Source organism: Oryx dammah, unplaced genomic scaffold (assembly GCF_014754425.2).
Source record: "Oryx dammah isolate SB20612 unplaced genomic scaffold, SCBI_Odam_1.1 HiC_scaffold_25, whole genome shotgun sequence".
Classification (NCBI taxonomy): domain Eukaryota; kingdom Metazoa; phylum Chordata; class Mammalia; order Artiodactyla; family Bovidae; genus Oryx; species Oryx dammah.
This window is the reverse complement of record NW_024070209.1, coordinates 102,190,226-102,207,789: the sequence shown is the minus strand read 5'-3', so window position 1 is coordinate 102,207,789 and position 17,564 is coordinate 102,190,226. Positions and strand designations below refer to the sequence as shown.

General features: G+C 51.9%; 1 protein-coding gene across 4 annotated transcripts in view; it reads left to right on the top strand.

Moving 5' to 3' along the window:
- The first annotated feature begins 59 nt into the window (after positions 1 to 59).
- CAMSAP1 (calmodulin regulated spectrin associated protein 1) overlaps positions 60 to 17,564 on the top strand; it is a 47,023-nt gene continuing 29,518 nt past the window's right edge. For all 4 annotated transcript variants that reach the window (XM_040225511.1, XM_040225510.1, XM_040225509.1 and 1 more), the window contains exons 1-3: positions 60 to 231; positions 14,538 to 14,800; positions 15,522 to 15,683. In XM_040225511.1, the coding sequence (XP_040081445.1) occupies positions 72 to 231; positions 14,538 to 14,800; positions 15,522 to 15,683 (585 nt within the window). In that variant the 5' untranslated portion in view covers positions 60 to 71. The remainder of the gene's footprint in view (positions 232 to 14,537; positions 14,801 to 15,521; positions 15,684 to 17,564) is intronic.

The window sequence follows — 17,564 nt, the reverse complement described above, 5'->3', positions numbered from 1 at the left end:
ACGAGGGGCGCGGCGCCTTTGTCCCGCGCGGCCCTGCGCGTCCCGCGCTGCAGCGGCCCTTTTGTGTGCAGATGGTGGACGCGGGCGGCTGCCCGGCCGGGGAGGGCTGGAGGAGGATGGAGGCCGCGCCCGACGGCGCCGTGGACATCGTGCCGCTGGACCGCTACGACCCGGCGCGGGCCAAGATCGCCGCCAACCTGCAGTGGATCTGCGCCAAGGCCTATGGCCGAGGTGGGCCGGGCGCGGGGGAGGGGCCGTGCCGGCCTTTGTGCGGTGTCCCCGCGCGCGGGGTTGGGGGGCGCCGGTCCCGCAGGTGCGGCGAGTGTCGGCGCGCCCCTGCACCCCGCGGGCCAAACGCGGTCCTGTGCGGGCGGGAGTCCCGGGCCGAAACCCTTGTGACCCCTGCCCTTCTCCAGTGTGTCCGAATCCCAGGTGTGGGATTCCATAACGAGCATTCCTTTTGGATGGATCGGGCTTCATCCGAGTTGCTCCCTTCGGTTAATTCCAGTTTTGAAGAACTGGGTAACCTTGTTACTGGTTAGGCCTTAAATATGCTTAGTGGATTTAAGACGCTCCTATTCTTCCAGCTCTCGCGCTTTTACAGGCCCGGTGATTCTCCTGATTATTGCCGTGGCTCTGAAGGCTTTCTTTGATTAATTTCAGGTGCTTTGTTTCAGGTGCAACATCGAGAGGGAGTTCTGTGTCATCTTTCTTTTCATTTGAAGCGTTTGTTTGAAAATTGCCTTTGTTCTGGGGAAAACGGTTGTTTGTGGAGTGAGACAGAATCGGAGAGAGACTCTTTTCAAAAAACGAGTCTGGTTGACCGGTTTTGAAAACTTGCTGAACGGGGCGGTTCCCGGTGACAGGATCTCACCGGTTGGAATGGCCTGTGCTATGGATGGAGTCGGTCAGGAGCATAGACACGCCCTGCAAATCCTGGGGATTAAAGGCAGGGCCTCCTTTTAAGTTGGTTTATAGCTACAGAGAGAGCTTCTCCCCCCCCCCCCCCCCACCCGACCCCTACCCTTTATTTTGTGGTTTTCAGCTTTACAATTCTTTTTTATGCTTCCATCAAGCTTTATTCAGTTTCTGTATAGTAGGATGGGGAAACGGTGATTTTGGGGAAAATATGGAATTGGTGAAAAGCATGTATGAAGTTTTTGGGACTTCCCTGGCAGTTCCTGGTGGCTCAGGCGGTTAAAGCGTCTGTCTACAATGCGGGAGACCTGGGTTCGATCCCTGGGTCGGGAAGATCCCCTGGAGAAGGAAATGGCAATCCACTCCAGTGCTATTGCCTGGAAAATCCCATGGACAGAGGAGCCTGGTAGGCTACAGTCCAAGGGATCGCAAAGAGTCGGACATGACTGAATGACTTCACTTTCTCACTTTGGCAGTCCAGTGGTTCAGACCCTCTACTTCCAGTGTAGGCAGCGTGAGTTCAATTCCTGGTTGGGGAACTAAGATCCTGCATGCTTTGGAGCAGCCAGGAAAAAAAGAGAAGCCTGTATGGAGTTTTAGAGTATGGGGTAAGGAGCGAGTCATCCTAGAGCGGCTGCTCAGGTGTCCAGCCGGCAGCTTAAGGAAAAGGACGAGGCTGTTGAACTTTGCAGGGTATGGGTCCCCAGTCCGTGGCCTCCCCATACACCTGCCTCATGTCTTGCGTTGACTGTTGGTTTGCTTTTCTTCGTGTACCACGTATTTTTACACCACTGAACTCTTCTGGTTTAGTTCTACGTGTTTGCGCCTGTCACAGCGACTGCTTTATCCGCATCAGGGTCTTGGATTCCCCCTCGCGTGCTCCAGTGCCCCCCTCCTCGCGTGCTCCCGTGCCCCCCTCCTCGTGTCCTCCCGTTGTCCCCCTCCTCGCTTTTCCAGCGCTGTGTAGTATTTCACAGGAAGCCTGTTCACTGTTGCCGGGCGCCGGCTGGCTGGCCTCCAGTTCTGTGCTTCAGCACAGCGCGTTCTCCGGTGTGGCCCTTGGGGCGCATGTGCAGCGTCACTCTTGTGTGTATTTTTAAGACTTTTGCATATGGAGTGGGACTGAATGCTGTACAGACACGAATGCTTCTAAAAAGCCCTCTTGTTGTTTGCTCTCCAATTTCTTAAGCTTAGTGAATGCATTTTTATCCTGTTGCATTTAGCTTTGGCATCCAGCGTGGGATTTGTCAGCTCTCTGGCAATAAATATGCATCTCTCTCAGTGTCAGGATTGGATTAATTTGGTTTTATTTGCAGGACCAGATCACCCTTTATTACTCGTTGGCGCTTCAGGTAGTTAATTCGAGTTTATTACTCGTTGGCGCTTCAGGTAGTGATGTGAAAACTGGCTGTAAAATTTTGAGATGACTGGGGGTGTGTATTTATAGAGCAGAGCGTGAGCAGGAGCTGAGGGAGACTGAAGGCCATCTGAGGTTCTGAGGCTGGGCTGCCTGTTGCCCGTCCGCTGCCTCGGCGCGTTCACTCAAACACTGGGTTTCGGGAGGTGTGCTTTCCATTCATTTTTGCAGAATGAGGATGGTTTTCCGGTCTGTACCATGGCATTGGGGGGGGGTCACAGCCTGGTGGGAGGTTCCCAGCGACTCCGTGCGGGGTCTTGTCTTTCAGGAGACAGTGGGAGGCGGGGATTTTGGTAGAGGACCGTGTAGATCTTTCCCCCCAAACTCTCTTCATCCAAGGGCCTGTTCTTTGTTTCATGTTTGGATGCCTCCATGCTCCTCTCTAGCTTGGTTTTCAGTTAGTTAGAAGTCATGGTTTCAGTCTGCATGCTTTACTTGTCAGTCAGCTTTTGAGGGGGATGATGGCGAAAGTGGCTTATATCTCGGCTTGTTACACAGTTGTTCATTGAGTAGCTACACTGTTTGCATAGGAGCTGAAAGCATGTGAACTCTCCAGGGCGACGTGCTCTGAGGCCGCCTTGTTGCGTGCACGCCTTCTGGGACTTGGGTCTCCCCGGGGCCCACGTCTGCCGTTTGTAGTAAGTGGGGAGGCTCAGGCGAGCTCACCCTTGGCCGGGCCTGGAGGTGGCATATGGTTGTGCAGAAAGGCTTCCTCCAGTTTTCCTCATCTGTGGCACAGCCGAGAACTGTGGGCCGGCTTGTGCTTTTATTTTTAGATTCTTCTCTTTTTTGGAGGTGTAACTCTTGTTTCATTGACAGTGTCTTAATGATTTTTCCAGAAATAACATATTGGACATGTTGAAAGTTATTTCCTTAAAAGAGTCATTAGAGTAGAACCTGCTTAGCTGAAATGTTTTTGTGATGTCCTTTTGGGTGAAAGTATTAGTTGGTCAAGTTTAAAGGGGTGACTTGAAGTTTATTTTACAGTACAGGGTGCAGACTGGAGCTACTGCATTCCTGGCTTTTGATTTCAGTCCGTGACCTTAGGAACCTTAAAGGTATTCAGGCCTGAGTCTCAGGGACAGTGGGCGAGTGACAGCTTCTGTTACCTCCCGAGGACAGTGCTGAGAAAGTGACCCACGGAAAGCACTGGAAGGAACTCGGCTCTTTGTAGGTGTGCTGCTGTGTGACCGAGGAGCCCTGGAAACCAGGTTGCAGCTCGCCACGAGCTGGGCTGCCCGGACCTAGAGGCCACCGGGGTCCGCCTTCCCTTTCTGTTGGCAACCGGGGGATCGGAGGGGCTGCCGGGCTCTCCAGAGCCCGCTGCTGCCGAGGGGCTGGCACTCTGGTCTCTCAGCACAGTCTCCTCGTTAACTGCTGACTTGGAAACCACTCTGTGGGCAGCCTTGAGCGGGGTCTTGGGGAGCAGGCCGCTGGTTGGGTCGAGCCCAGGGCCAGCTCGGCACCTGATGTTAGGAGCTGAACCCCCTCCCTGTGTGCTCCAGGGGGGTCAGCACTTTCCTTTGTTGTCCGACATCTGGCTGAGAGAGGGAGCACGTGGTCAGCGTTCCTCCAGGCCCAGAGCTGGGGATGGAGTGGCCGCCGCATCCGTCCCGGGACTGGCTTGGACGCAGCCGCTGAGTCACCTGGGAGGCCCTCGTTCATGAGCATGTCGGCAGGTTTATTGTTGTTGACAAGTTTTTTTTTGATATGATTTGTTCAGATGATTGGTTTTTGAGTTTTTCAGAAATATTTTTTAAATGTATTTAGAAAATCAGAGTATAACTGCTCTCCAGTGTTGTTCATTTCTGCTGCACAACAGCAGGAATCAGCTGCACGTGCACGGGTACCCCTTCCCTCCTGAGGCTCCCTCCCTAGGCTTTGTGTTTCCATAGTCTTTGGTTTTTAGCACGAGATTTGGATGCTGCTGGGATGGGAGGTGACAGGGCGCTGGCTGACAGTGTGGCCTGGCTGCCCCTCTGCCTGGGCGTGCTGAGGACTGCCCACATCTGAGGTCAGGGTGCTTATGGTTGTCCCGTTCAGTGCCGTGTCTGCAGGACAGAGTCTGTGCTCACGTGTTTATCAGGTTGCTTAAAGAGTTGGAACCGCCTTTGAAATAGGCGGGATAGGAAGACTTCTGTCCTGGTGGCTGTACGTGGCTGAATTTTTATTTCTAAAGATACAACCGTTTGTACACATTCTCTTTCCTATCCTGATGCCACAAATGAAACACTAACCAAAGAATGTGAATCTGTCTTTAAGTTCAAACTGTCCCGATCCTTTGAATCGAAAGCGTTGGCCACTGGTGTGCTTTAGGCTGTTAAGTTTGTGTAAGTGTTCTTACAAAGAGCCCTGCCTGTTTGTATTCCATGTATCCTCCTGATTGCCCACAGGTGTCCAAGCTGGTTTTCTGGTGGCTGTATCACCATTTTATGTACCAGTCTCCTTTTTCACTTCCTACATTGAGGAATTCAGACGGCTGTCATTTTTCATCTAACGGAACGGTGACCAGGATGGAGCCAGGATCGTGTTCATTTAACCAGTAACAGTCTCATAGCTGTCACGGGCATGGTTGTGTTTTGCACTGTAGGAAGTACAAGGGGAGGAGTTACGTGATGTTCTTTCCTTATTTGCTGAAAATTCACATGAACTGGTGACATACACAGAGGAGAATGAAGTAATGCACGATGAGAACGGCAGCGTGTCCTTAGCACAGGACCTGTCTCAAGGCGGAAGATGGAATTCTCAGGTGTTTCCATGGGACCCGAGTGCCTGGGCTGCAGGGCACCGTGGTCCCTGTGGGGGCTGCTTGGAGTGGGGGGTTTTGTGGGGAGGGGGGCTTTGAAGGATGGCGGGTATTTGGGTAGTCCCCCCACCCCAGGAGTAGAGAGGAGGGCATCTGGCAGGTTCTGTGCCGAGGAGGAAGTGTTTGTAGGCCTGAGTCAATTAACCTTATTGTGACAGGATTTGTGGACCGAAATAGTAGGTGATTAGCGTGGAAAAGAGTGTGGGCCAGACTGTTCGCCGGGTTCCCAGCTGGCTAGGGATTTCTTTTGCGATGGGTGCCAGGGAAGGTCTTTGCGTAGGGGTGATGGGTTGAGAGCTAGCCTGGCAAGATGCTTCTGACAGGTTGGAGTGGGTAGGGGCTGTATCGGTGCAATGTCCAGGAGTCCTTTCTTAGGCCATTCAGGCTGCTATAACAAGACATAGACTGGGTGGCTTAAGAACAGTAATTGTTTCTCACGATTGGGGAGGGTGGACATTCAAGATCAAGGTGCCGGTAGACTGGGTCTCTGGTGAGAGCCTGCTTCCTGGTTCGTAGACGCTGTCTTCTCGCTGTGCCCTCGTTTGTGGCAGAGGGGTGAGGGAGCCTCGCTGGATGGGCTCACACCCCACTCATGGGGCTCCACCCTCATGATTTAATCACCTCTCCAAAGCCCCGTCTCCTAACACCTTCACCTTGTCGCTCAGGTTTCGTTCCATGAGTTTTGGGGGACACATACATGAAGCCCATAGCAGAGCTGATGTTGCTTTGACTTGAAGTACCAAGGTCTTGGCCAGTTTGTCTGCAGTGGGAATTAGGTAGGTTGAGTCAACAGATACTGAGAGGGCAGAGTCCCTGAGACTGGCTGGATGATGAGGTCGGGGAAGCGGGCAGACACAGCAGGGTCAGCTGGGCGGCCGCTGGAGCCTGCAGGACCCTTTGGGAGTATTTATAGTCTTCATTGCCTAGAACCTCCCTGCCGGCATGGCTTTGTTGTCACAGAGAGACGATCTTTGAGTTTATTTCTATTTCTGATTTCTCTGCTGTGTCTTGCCCTCTCTCTGTGACTGTTCATGCTAACTAGTTCACTTAAGTATCCCTCAGTCACTGTCCTCCAGGTGCTTCAGACTCGGGCAAAATTAAACTTGGATCAGTTCGGCTGAGCCTAATGTTGTGACCTGTGGGTCCTTGGTGTGCTTCTCAGGGCTCACAGAGTGCCAGCCATGGGCCTTGCACACACAGACCTGTGGTGTGGGACCGGGAGACTGTAGTGCCTAAGAGGAGCCGGTGCAGTGGCAGAAGCCGGAAGGGAGGGTGAGCAGCTCCCTTGGGGGAATCTGGAATATTCCATTCAAGAAAGAGAAGCTGACTGTGTGGCTCAGGTGGGTGAGAACCAGGCCAGGGACGGCGGGGGCAATGCCGCCTCCCCCAGGCTAAGGGAAAGGCTGGGGTTCTGGTTGGGCTGGAATGTGTGTTTAGCGCCTGTAAGAAAAATGTAGATTGGAGAGACCGCCTAGGGCCAGATCTTGGAATACCTGAAATAGCTGATAGTTGTTTTTTGTTTTTCTATGTGAGTTGGGGAGCCATTGAAGGTTTCTTAGGAGGGAAGAGATGTATATTAAACCTTGGTTTTTTTAGAGAAATCTCTGTGGAGTGGGTTCCGGTTGAGTATACAGTGAAGAATCTTATTGGACCTTTGAGAAAACCAATTTCATATCCAGTAAAATGCACCCATTTGTGAGAGTATATAGTCTGATGAGTTTAAATGGATGTGTTCACCCCATGCACAGGGCCACAAGCAAGGTAAGCCATTTTCAGCACCTCCAGGGGTTCCCTTGAGCCCCTGCAGTCCGCTCTTTCCCAGAGCGCCCCTGAATCTAGTTTCGCCTGCATCAGGCGCTCTTCGTCTGCCTTCCCTTACTCTTCATAATGTTCTAGGGATGCGTCCACGCTGTAAAGACCTTTTTGGCTTAGTGCTGGTGGTTTGGCTCCCCGCATTTTGCGCATTCATTCACTTGTTGATGGACAGACACTTGGATCGCTTCCGGTTCTGTCCGCCAGGGATAGAGCTGCTGTGAAACGTCCCTGAGTGTCTGAGTGTGTGTGGGCGTGTGTCCCCGTTTGTCCCGGTCAGTGCCTGGGCGTGGAGCTCCCGGGTTGTGTGTGCGTGCGCGACCGCTCGGTTGTTTTCCGCAGAGGCTGTGTCATCTTTTATTTCCACCAGCGAAGTGCGGTGTGAGAGCTACAGTTGTTCCGCAGCCTTGCCAACACGTGGCGCTGTCAGTCTTTCAACGGAGGCCTGTCTAGTGGGTGGGTTGTGACGCCTCACCGCGGTTTCCCTGCTGACTAATGATGATGAGTCTTCTTTTTTTTTTTTTAAGTGTGCTTATTGGCCAGTTGAATCTGTTTTCTGTGGAGATGCCTTTTCCAATCTTTGGCAAATTTTTCTTAAAAATAAAAGTTTTATCTTGAGAAAATTGTATACTAACATGTAGCTGTAAGAGATCATACGGAGAGGTCCTGGTCACCGTTTACCAGATTTCCTCAGTGGTGACTTCTTGCAAAACCATAATAGAATGTCACAGCTGGGATAGTGAGGTTGTAGAATTAGATGCTGAACATTCTGTTCCCACAAGGACCTCTTCTGTTACTGTTTTCCCTTTTATAGTCATATCTACCTCCCTTCCTCACTGCTTGCTTGAGATTTATTTTGCCCCTCTTTTTTTTACCTTCTAGTTTCTTGAGGTAAGGACTCAGACTATTGATTTAAGATCTGTCCACTTTTCTAGCGTAAGCATCTAGTGCTATGAATTTTCCACACGGTACTGCCTTAGCCGCATCCCACGTATGTTATATTTTCAGTCAGTTCTATGTATTTCTCTATTTCTTTTGATACTGCCTATTTGATTCATGAATTAGTTAGAAGTGTGATTTCCAGTTGTTGAAATTTTCCTGTTCTGTGTTTTTGTTACTATTTCTAGTCTGATTCCGTGTGGTAAGATAGCATACTCTGTGATTGCCATTCTTTTAAACTTGTTAAGATTTGTTTTAGGGCCCATTTGTTTTGATGCTTTTGAACTGTTGTGTTGGAGAAGACTCTTGTGAGTCCCTTGGACTGCAAGGAGATCCAACCAGTCCATTCTAAAGGAGATCAGTCCTGAATATTCAGTGGAAGGACTGATGCTGAAGCTCCAATACTTTTGGCCACCTGATGCGTAGAACTGACCTTGATCCTGGGAAAGATTGAAGGTGGGAAGAGAAGGGCCAACAGAGGATGAGATGGTTGGATGGCATCACCGACACGATGGACGTGAGTTTGAGTAAGCTCTGGGAGTTGGTGATGGACAGGGAGGCCTGGTCTGCTGCAGTCCATGAGGTCACAAAGAGTTGGACACAACTGAGCGCCTGAACTGAACTGAAGGTCTGTTTTGGTGAATGTTCTGTGAGCATTTGAAGGAATGTGTTTTCTGTTGTTGGGTGGCGTGTTCTTCGCGGGTCAGTCAGATTCTATGGTTTGTGTTGTTCAAGTCTCTCTCTGTGTTGATTTCGTGTCTGACGGTTCTGTCCGTTCAGGTGGGGGTGTTGAAGTAGGTCCCTAGCTGTGCTTGGAGCCCCTAACTATGGCTCACGGCTCTGTGGTGCTTTTAACATCAGTTCCTAGGCTTGTAGCTTGGCGGATCCACACTTAGAGCTGTAAAGTGCTCTTGGTGGATTGACCCTTTACTGTTACGTGATGCCCCACCTTACATCACAGGCTCAGGGGTCTCCCCTGGTGACTCAGTGGTTATTAAAGAATCCGCCTGCAATGCAGGAGACTGAGCTCAGACCCCCAGTACTCTTGCCTGGAAGAATCCCATGGACAGAGGAGCCTGGTGGGCTGCAGACCAGAGGGTCGCAAAGAGTCAGACGCGACTGAAGCACCTTGGCATACATGATGTTCCCCTTTATTTCTAGTAGTTTTCTTTCTATTTAAAACTTTATCAGATGTTAATATAGCTCTTCCTGTTTTTTTTAAACAATATTTGCCTATATAGCCTTTTCTATCCCTTTGCTTGCAACCTACTTATATTGTTGAATTCGAAATAATTTTCTTGTAAATGACGTATAATTGTATCTATTTTTTAATTCACTCTGCCAGTCTCTGTCTTTCAGTGTACTTAGAATATTTACTTTCAGTGTAATTGTTGCTATGTTACCTCTTAAGTCTGAGATTTTATTATTCATTTGTTTTCTGTTGTTCCTGGTTTTGTTTTTTGGGCCTTCTTATGGGTTACTTGACTTTTTTAGGATTCCGTCTTGATATATTCCGTCTTAGCATTTTGGGGTATATCTGTGTAGCTATCTTAGTGGTTTCTCTGGGTATTACAGTATGCGTATGTGACTTCCAACAGTTGACAGGTGTTATTTTACCATTTTGAACGAGGTGTGGGAACCTTTTTTCCATTTAGGTTCCTTTGCTCTCCCCACTTTTAAAAGTATTTAAAAGTCATCATCGTCTTGAGTCCCTAAAGGTGTGGATTTGTCTCATCGGGTGTGATTTAGGGAGCTCACGGGGAGAAGGGGAGTCTACTTACTCACACATATCGCCTGTTTCTTCACATTCATTTTCTTCTTGGTTCTCCAGGGTTCATTTTTTTTTAAAATCCTGTTCTTTCTATTTGGAGGGTTTCCTTCAGCCAGTCCTCTCAGGTTTGCTAGAGACTCCCCCCGCCCCCACCCCACCCCCCGCTAATTGTCTTTTGTCTGAGAACGTCTCTAGTTCTTCAGTTCCTTAGGGGTGGTCTTGCCAGATACAGACGTTCTTCTCCTCAAGCACGTGTACGTATGGTGTGCCGTTTCCCCCTCCTCCATGGCTCGGAGGAGAAACACACTGCCCGTTGAGTTGTATTCTCTTTCTTTCCAGCTGCTCCAAAATATTTTGTCTTGAGTTTTCATAAGTTTGGTTATGCAGTGTCTTCGCGTGGACTTCTTTGGGTTTATTCTATTTGGAGTTCATTCAGTTTCTTGAAATCTGTGAGTGCATATCTTTTGCCATATTTGGGAAGTTTCCAGTGGTTGTTTCCTTACCTACTGTTTAGCCCTGCTCACGCTCTTTTCAGAGACTTCTGCGATGCAGGCACTGGATCTCTTGCTACTCTTCCACAGGCCCTTGAGACTCAACTCGTTTTGTTTTTGAGTGTATTTTCTTTGTGACCCTATGCTCTGTTATCGCCACTTAAACTATTGAGGCTGTTTGTGCTGTGCTTAGTCGCCCAGTCCTGTCTGACTCTGCAACCCCATAGACCATAGCCCACCAGGTCGCTCTGTCCATGGGATTCTCCAGGCAAGAATACTGGAGTGGGCTGCCGTGCCCTCCTCCAGGGGATCTTCCCGACCCAGGGATCAAACCCAGGTCTCCTGCATTGCGGGCAGATTCTTTACCGTCTGAATCAGGGAAGCTGAGACTATTTAGTGAGTTTTAAAATGTTACTCTATTTTTCTGTTCATTATCTGGCTCTTTTCATAACTCCTATGTTGAATTTTTTTTCAATTTTCATTTGTTTCAAGAGAACCTGTGATTGCTTGTAGTCTTCTTCTTTCAGATGGTTGTTGTAAAGTCCTTGGTCAGGTCACTCCAACATCAGACTCATCTTGGTGTTGGTATCGGTTGGTTCTCTTTTCTCGTTAAAGTTTTTCTGGGTACGATAGGTGATCTTTGATCGTTTCCTGGCCATTTTGGCTGTTACGTTAGGTGACTCTAGGTGTTACTGAAGTTTGTTTTTTCTATCACAGTAGGCATCTCACTGCTTAGGCTCAGCGTGCAGGTCCCGGCCCACCGTGGCAGCTTACTGCTCAGAGCCTCCATGGTGCCGCTTCATGGTGCGCCTGGGGTTCCCACTGCCCCTGCAGGTGCTGCCTTCGGAAGCGGAGGGTGGCTCCTGGGCTGATTGCCTGGTGCCGCTGGGCAAGGTGGGATTCTCTACGCACAGGATGAGGAGTGTCCAGGTCGGGTGCGTGTTGCGGCAGGCTACCCCACACCTCTGAGAGTGTTTCTCGGGCTGCTTGTCATGGTGGGGTCCCACCGCTGGACTCCCCTTGTGCAGGCTGATGCGGGGGTGTCTCCAGCCTGGTGGGGAAGGAGAGGCGCTTCCAGGTTGGGTTCCTGGTGGAGTTGGGTGTTCAGGCTGCCTGTCCGTGGGGCTCCCTTCCTACCCCTTGCTGGTTCTGCCAGGATGGCCCGGGCCAGTAGGTGGGACTCCCCTCACCTACCCTGTGCAGCAGGAACGAGCCTGCTTAACTTACCTTCTGTTTCCAGGCTGGGGGTCAGGAAGTACCAGGCCTGGGTCACCTTTGCTGGGTGGGAGGTGGGAAGACACCCTGTTGCTGTGCTCTTCCGGTCTGGGCTCGTCTTCCACCTTCCCCAGTTCCCTGTGGGTTCTCCTGTGAGTTATCTCCAGGGTTTGTGGTTGTGCCTGGTGGAGAGGAGCAGGGAGAGACTGGTCCACGCCATCTTGTCCTGACCAGAGGGCCCCTTCTGGCCGCTTTACAAGATTCTCCTCTGTCTTTGGATTTTACCAGTGTTATAGGGAGGTTCTTTGGTCTGCAGATTTCTTTCTTCTTTTTTTATCTCCTGCTGGGGAGCATGGATTTTACGGTCCTGGAAGCTTCCTGCCGGCTGTCTGTTGGATCCTGCGTCTCCCTTTGCTTCCGCTCCCGTCTTGCCTGTGGCTCTGGCAGTGTGTGTCGTCCCCCGTGTCTTGTGTTTTCTCTCCCTGGTGTGTAACGTGCTGTGCAGCAGTCCAGTGTGTCCGTGTAGTCACTGTATGTTTCGGTTCTGGAATTTCTTCTTGGTTCTTTTTCTAATCTGCCAAGTTCTTTTCTCTCTCTCTCTTTATCTTGGTTCTTTTTCTAATCTGCCAAGTTCTTTTCTCTCTCTCTCTTTAAGAATAATTTCCATTTTTCTGCCAGAAGTCTTAATCATACCCTATTCCCTTTCATTAAGAGGAGCCGTCGCAGGTCTGGCTGATGGCTCCAGTCAGGGTCCCCTGGGCCCCGTTGATTCTCTGGCTTTCAGCAGTTTGATGGGGAAGTGTGTGGGCCTGGTTTTCTTCGAGTTGGTTCTGTTTGGGTTTGCTGGGTTTGCTGCGCTTGTAAATTGGTATCTTACCAGACTTGGGTAGGTTCTGCGTACCATTTATTCACGTTTTTTCTGCCCCAGGCTCCCCTCTGTGGGAACAGTCACTGGGTCTCTGCTTTTCATTCCATCATCTTTCTCTCTGCTCTGCTGGATTATTTCTGTTGATCTGTCTTCAAGTTCACTGATTGTTTTCTCTGTTTTGTTTGTATTTTTTAAATTTAAGTTAATTTTAAATTTATTTTTATACAATTATTAAAGGTTACTTTCCATTTATAGTTATTACAAAACATGGCCACATGCCCTGGGCTGTACAGGATGTCCTTGAGCCGGCTCTGTGCCCATGTGTTTTGTTTGTAACCCCGCCCCCCGCTGATAACCACTAGTTTCTTCTCCATACCTGTGAGTTTGCTTCTGCTTTGCTCATCTTTTGAATCTGTCATTGAACTTCCTGTCGATACCTAGATTTTGCAGTTCTGAAGGTTTATTTTTAAAAGTTTATGTGTATATTTATTTGTGGCTGTGCTGGGTCTCTTGCTGTGCTCGGGTTTCTCTCGTTGCGGCGAGTGGGGGCTCCTCTTGGTTGCGGGGTGTGGACTCTGGAGCACGCGGGCTCTCTGATGCGGTGTAACTGCCCCACAGCGTGTGCGGTCTTCCTGGGGCCGGGATCCAGCTCTCATCCCCTGCATTGGCAGGTGGATTCTTCACCACAGGGCCACCAGGGAAATCCTGAAGGTTTTTTTTTTAATAAGTTTTATTTCTCTGTTAATATCTTCTGTTCTTTCCATTTGTTGCAGGAGGGCTTCATGGAGCCTTGTTATAATAGATGCTGTGAAGTCTTTGGTGATTCTCTCATCTGGGTCATCTCAGAGTTGGCATGTGTTGACCATCTTTCCCCCTGAGAATCGGTCACATTTTCCTAATGGATGGGGTTCTGGACATTTTGAATAGCGTGAGGCTGTTTTCTGGGTCCCTCTGGAGGATATTGGCATTTCTGGTGGTTTGTTTAGCAGCCGGGTTGCAGTAAACCCCGTTAGGTTCCAGAACAGACATCTGTTTGCTGTTCGTATGCCGTGGGATCCGAGGTCAGTTCGGTTCTTCGTGTCTGTCCTGTTCCTGCTTGGCGCAGGAAGGGCTCAGCCGTGAACGAGGATCCCCTTTGAGGCTCCCTCCTGTCCTGGGTTCTTCACTCGTTCTGTCCTCCTCTTGGCCGGCAGGCCAGGGCCCCGCTCCCGAGCTGTCTGCGCCTGCATGTGAGGAGCTGGTTCTGTCCCTGGGTCTTGTCTGGTGGAGCGGGGAGGGGCACTGGGCGCTGCCCCCGCTTTCTTTCTCTCCCGACTGGTGTCTTCAGGGTGGGGTGCACAGGGGTCCAGAATTAGAAGACCTCTGAGTGCTCGTTTCCACAACCAGCGTGAAGAAGTGAGCGAGTGCTCGGGGAGACTGTCAGCCACGTCCAGGGCCTCTGGCGTAGCAGTCCTCAGCGGAACAAATGCTGGTGCTGGCAGGGCATTCCGACCTACTTGCTCTGGGGTGGGGCTGGACACCGTGCTGTTTTAAGGCTCTCTGTCCTGCTGTGTCATGGAGGCCCACAGCCTGCGTTTTCCTTCGCCTGGGTGGGCACCTCCCGGGGGACTCTGCCCCCGCGTGCTCCAGGTCTCTACCATCCTGCCCCAGGCGAGCGAGGTGGCCTCGGTTGACAGGACGGGGCAGAGTGTGGCGCACAGCAACAGGAAGGCACTTCCTTGACCGTCTTTTTAGCCTGGTTGATATTAAAATTGATAACCGATACTTGTGTGAATTTTGTGGAGCTCCAAGCTCTGCTCTCAGCACCGTGACTTACTTACGAGTTGTGATTTAGTCCTCACCCGACCCTGGGAGATCGGCCTTCACAGCGTCTGTGATTTGCCCTCGAGGCAAGGCTCTGACAGGCTGTGAGAGGCGCACCCTGTCAAGGCCAGGCCGCCGTGCGTGGGTCCTGCCTGCATGAGACCTTGAGCTCTGACCCTTCTGCGCTGAGCTGTGGCTCTGTATTAACCACCTCTCCTCTGTGGCCTTTCCCGCGGCCACCCTGGCGTCCTGAGCCTGGATCGCTGTGGTGTGGCAGACCCAGGTCTGCCCTGGCTCCCGACGCTCCTGGTGAATCAAGGGCAAGGTCTCTGCAGACCTCGCCCTGCAGACAGCCATCCTCACACCTGTGTCCCCAACTCGACATCCTCTAGCCACCGTCCCACCAGCAGCTCCAGGAGGCGGGAAGTGACTGCGAGTGGCTGATGTGGCTGCATTTGGGGGTAACGCCCACACGCGGGGGTCTCCTGTTGCTGCAGATGACATCCCCGAGGACCTCAGGGACCCCTTCTACGTCGACCAGTACGAGCAGGAGCACATCAAGCCTCCGGTCATCAGGCTTCTGCTGTCCAGTGAGCTCTACTGCCGCGTGTGCAGCCTCATCCTCAAAGGGGACCAGGTGGCCACCCTGCAGGGACACCAGTCTGTCATCCAGGCCCTGTCCCGGAAAGGGATTTATGTGATGGAGAGTGACGACACCCCTGTGACGGAGCCCGACCTCAGCCACGCGCCTATCAAGATGGTGAGTGGCCTGGGCGCTGGGGGGCGGCCATGACGCGGCCTTTATGCCCCTGCAGCGCAGCGGAGTTGCCCCGAAACTTCAGGCCTGAGACCACCTTCTCTTGGTGGGATGTGGCTGGGCTGGAACGGGGTGGGGGCGGCTTCTCCCTGCGGGTCCCCGGGGCAGCACTGCCCCACCCCGGCTGCGGTAAACCGAGTTGCCGAGCCCGCTCTGAGATTGTTTCACGTCTATCTTTTAAGAATTTTTGTGCCAAAATAATGAAACAGACGTGCCTCTCCTCCCCTGAGCGTCCGCCGCCCCATCCTTCTCCGCAGCCGTTCACCAGCCTGGCGTTTCCGGGCCAGGCTGCTCCAGGTCGAGCCACCTCCTGGCGCCTCCCACATGACTTTAGCTTAGGCCGTTCTCGGGCGTTCTGCGTTCTCTGGTTTTTGGCCTGGCTGGGGGTGTTTTGGGTTGGGAGGATGTTACGGATTCCAGGAAGAAAGGGCTCCAAGGTGTGAGTTCAGTGTGCAGACCCCTGACTGCCTGGGGCCAGTGGTGGTCATGTGCCCGTCTCGTGTCTTCTCCCTCGGCTGAGCTCTCACGGGATCCTTGGAGAGGCGGATGTGGGGCCAAGCTGACCTGACCCCAGGAGGGCTCACTTGTGGGTGAGGGGAGGGTCTCCACCTGACCCTGGGCTGCGGGTCAGGGGAGGGTGACCGACTGCTGCCTCTGCCTGCAGAGCGCCCACATGGCGATGGTGGACGCCCTCATGATGGCCTACACCGTGGAGATGATCAGCATCGAGAAGGTGGTGGCCAGCGTCAAGCGCTTCTCCACCTTCAGTGCCTCCAAAGAGCTCCCGTACGACCTTGAGGATGCCATGGTCTTCTGGGTCAACAAGGTGAGCGTGGGGGCCCTGCTGGAGGCGGGCGAGCGGCCTGAAGCTCCAGGGGTGCCCCATGGGTGTGGGTCCCTTCTCCCCGAGAGCATCACCTTCCTGTGTGTCCTGCTGAGACGCGACCCAGCCGCAGGCCCAGGAGACTGTCCGCTGTGGTTCAGACAGACTGGCTCCTCCTGTGTGTGCAGATGGAAGGGTGAAGGGCTGCGTTGTGTGTTGGTGGTCCCGCTTGATAAATTCTTGTTGTTTTTATCTCAGGCATCCAGTGTGCATTCATTGAGGTCTCAGTTTCAGTGGGCGTTTTGATTAAGAGGAAAGAGTATCTTCTTGAGCGCTGTTTGCTCATTTGGCATCTAGAAGCTCACGGTGTGACCGTCTGTACGACCCGTGTGAAGAATGCTCGTTTTCCGTGTTGTGTGGTGATGGGATTCCACTGGAGCCGGTGGTTATCAAGCCCACAGGGGCTGTGTGTGGGACACTGGACACTGCGCTCACAGAGCAGAGGGGCAGGAGCCGGGCGGCCCTCGCGGGTGGTGCTCCATGCGGGGAGCTTGTGCATTTCTCACTGTGCAGCTTGCACACGCGTCCTCGTCATGTAGGGCTTTATCCAGGGTCAGCCGAGGAGCAGGGCAGAGCCTGGCGGGGCCTGCATGTCTCGGGGAAGACGTTCTGCCAGGACGTCTGCTGAGACGGTGCCCCTGCTCTTGGTTCCTCCTCCGTGCAGGGCGGGGCCTTGGGGGTGAGGGACGCCCGGTGAGGTGGGGGCTCTCAAGCGGGATCGGGACGCGGCGCCTGGCGGTGCCTGTGAGATCGCCTCGCACCGGCGGCAGCCCCTCTTATGCACCCGCCAGCTTCACGTGAAAGTGCAGGTGGGAAGCGCCGCGCGGGAATCTGGAGGCAGAGCGGGGCCTGGCTGGGTGCGGGATGAGGGTCCCGGCGTCTACGCTCTGCTGGTCCATGGTGGCGGCTGTCTTTCCGATCAGCTGTGAGTGGCTGTGTGGATACTTCGTGGTGTTGGTCGGCGTTTCCCTAACAACTAAAGGTGTTCCTGTCTGTTTTGTTAGGTGTCCCTTCGGATAGTTGGCCCAGGTTTAACGAGGTGGCTTGTCTGAATGAGTTCCAGGAGTATTTTAATGTATCTAAGATCTAGAGATCCAGCACCTTCTTCGTTGTATTTTTTTGTGTTTTTATTGTTTCACCATCAGGGTGATGGCTGGTATCAAAGCAAATGAGTTGGGAAGTATTCCCTCCTTTATTTTGTGAAAGAGTTTTTGTACAATTAGTATTATTTTGTCCTGAAGTCTTTGATGGATTCACTGCTGAAGCCATCTGGGCTTGGGGTTTTCTTAGTGGGAAGGTTTTAATTATGAATTTAACTTCTTCAGTGTACACGTAAGGTATTTAGGATTTCTGTTTAATTTCGTGTCAGTGTTGGCAACTTGTGACTTTCAAGGAATTTGTCAATTTTATTTAAATTTTGACTTGGTCATCACGTTCATATTTCTTTGTTGTCCTTTCGTGTGTGTATGATCCGTAGTGATGTCCCCTCTTGTTTCCTGCTCTTAGTAATTTCTGTCTTTTTTTCTTCCCTTTGTTGGTCTAGTTTGTCAATTTTATTCAGTTCAGTTCAGTCGCTCAGTCGTGTCCGACTCTTTGTGACCCCATGAATTGCAGCACGCCAGGCCTCCCTGTTGATCACCATCTCCCGGAGTTCACTCAGACTCACATCCATCGACTCTGTGATGCCATCTAGCCATCTCATCCTCGGTCATCCCCTTCTCCTCCTGCCCCCAATCCCTCCCAGCATCAGAGCCTTTTCCAATGAGTCAACTCTTCACGTGAGGTGGCCAAAGTACTGGAGTTTCAGCTTTAGCATCATTCCTT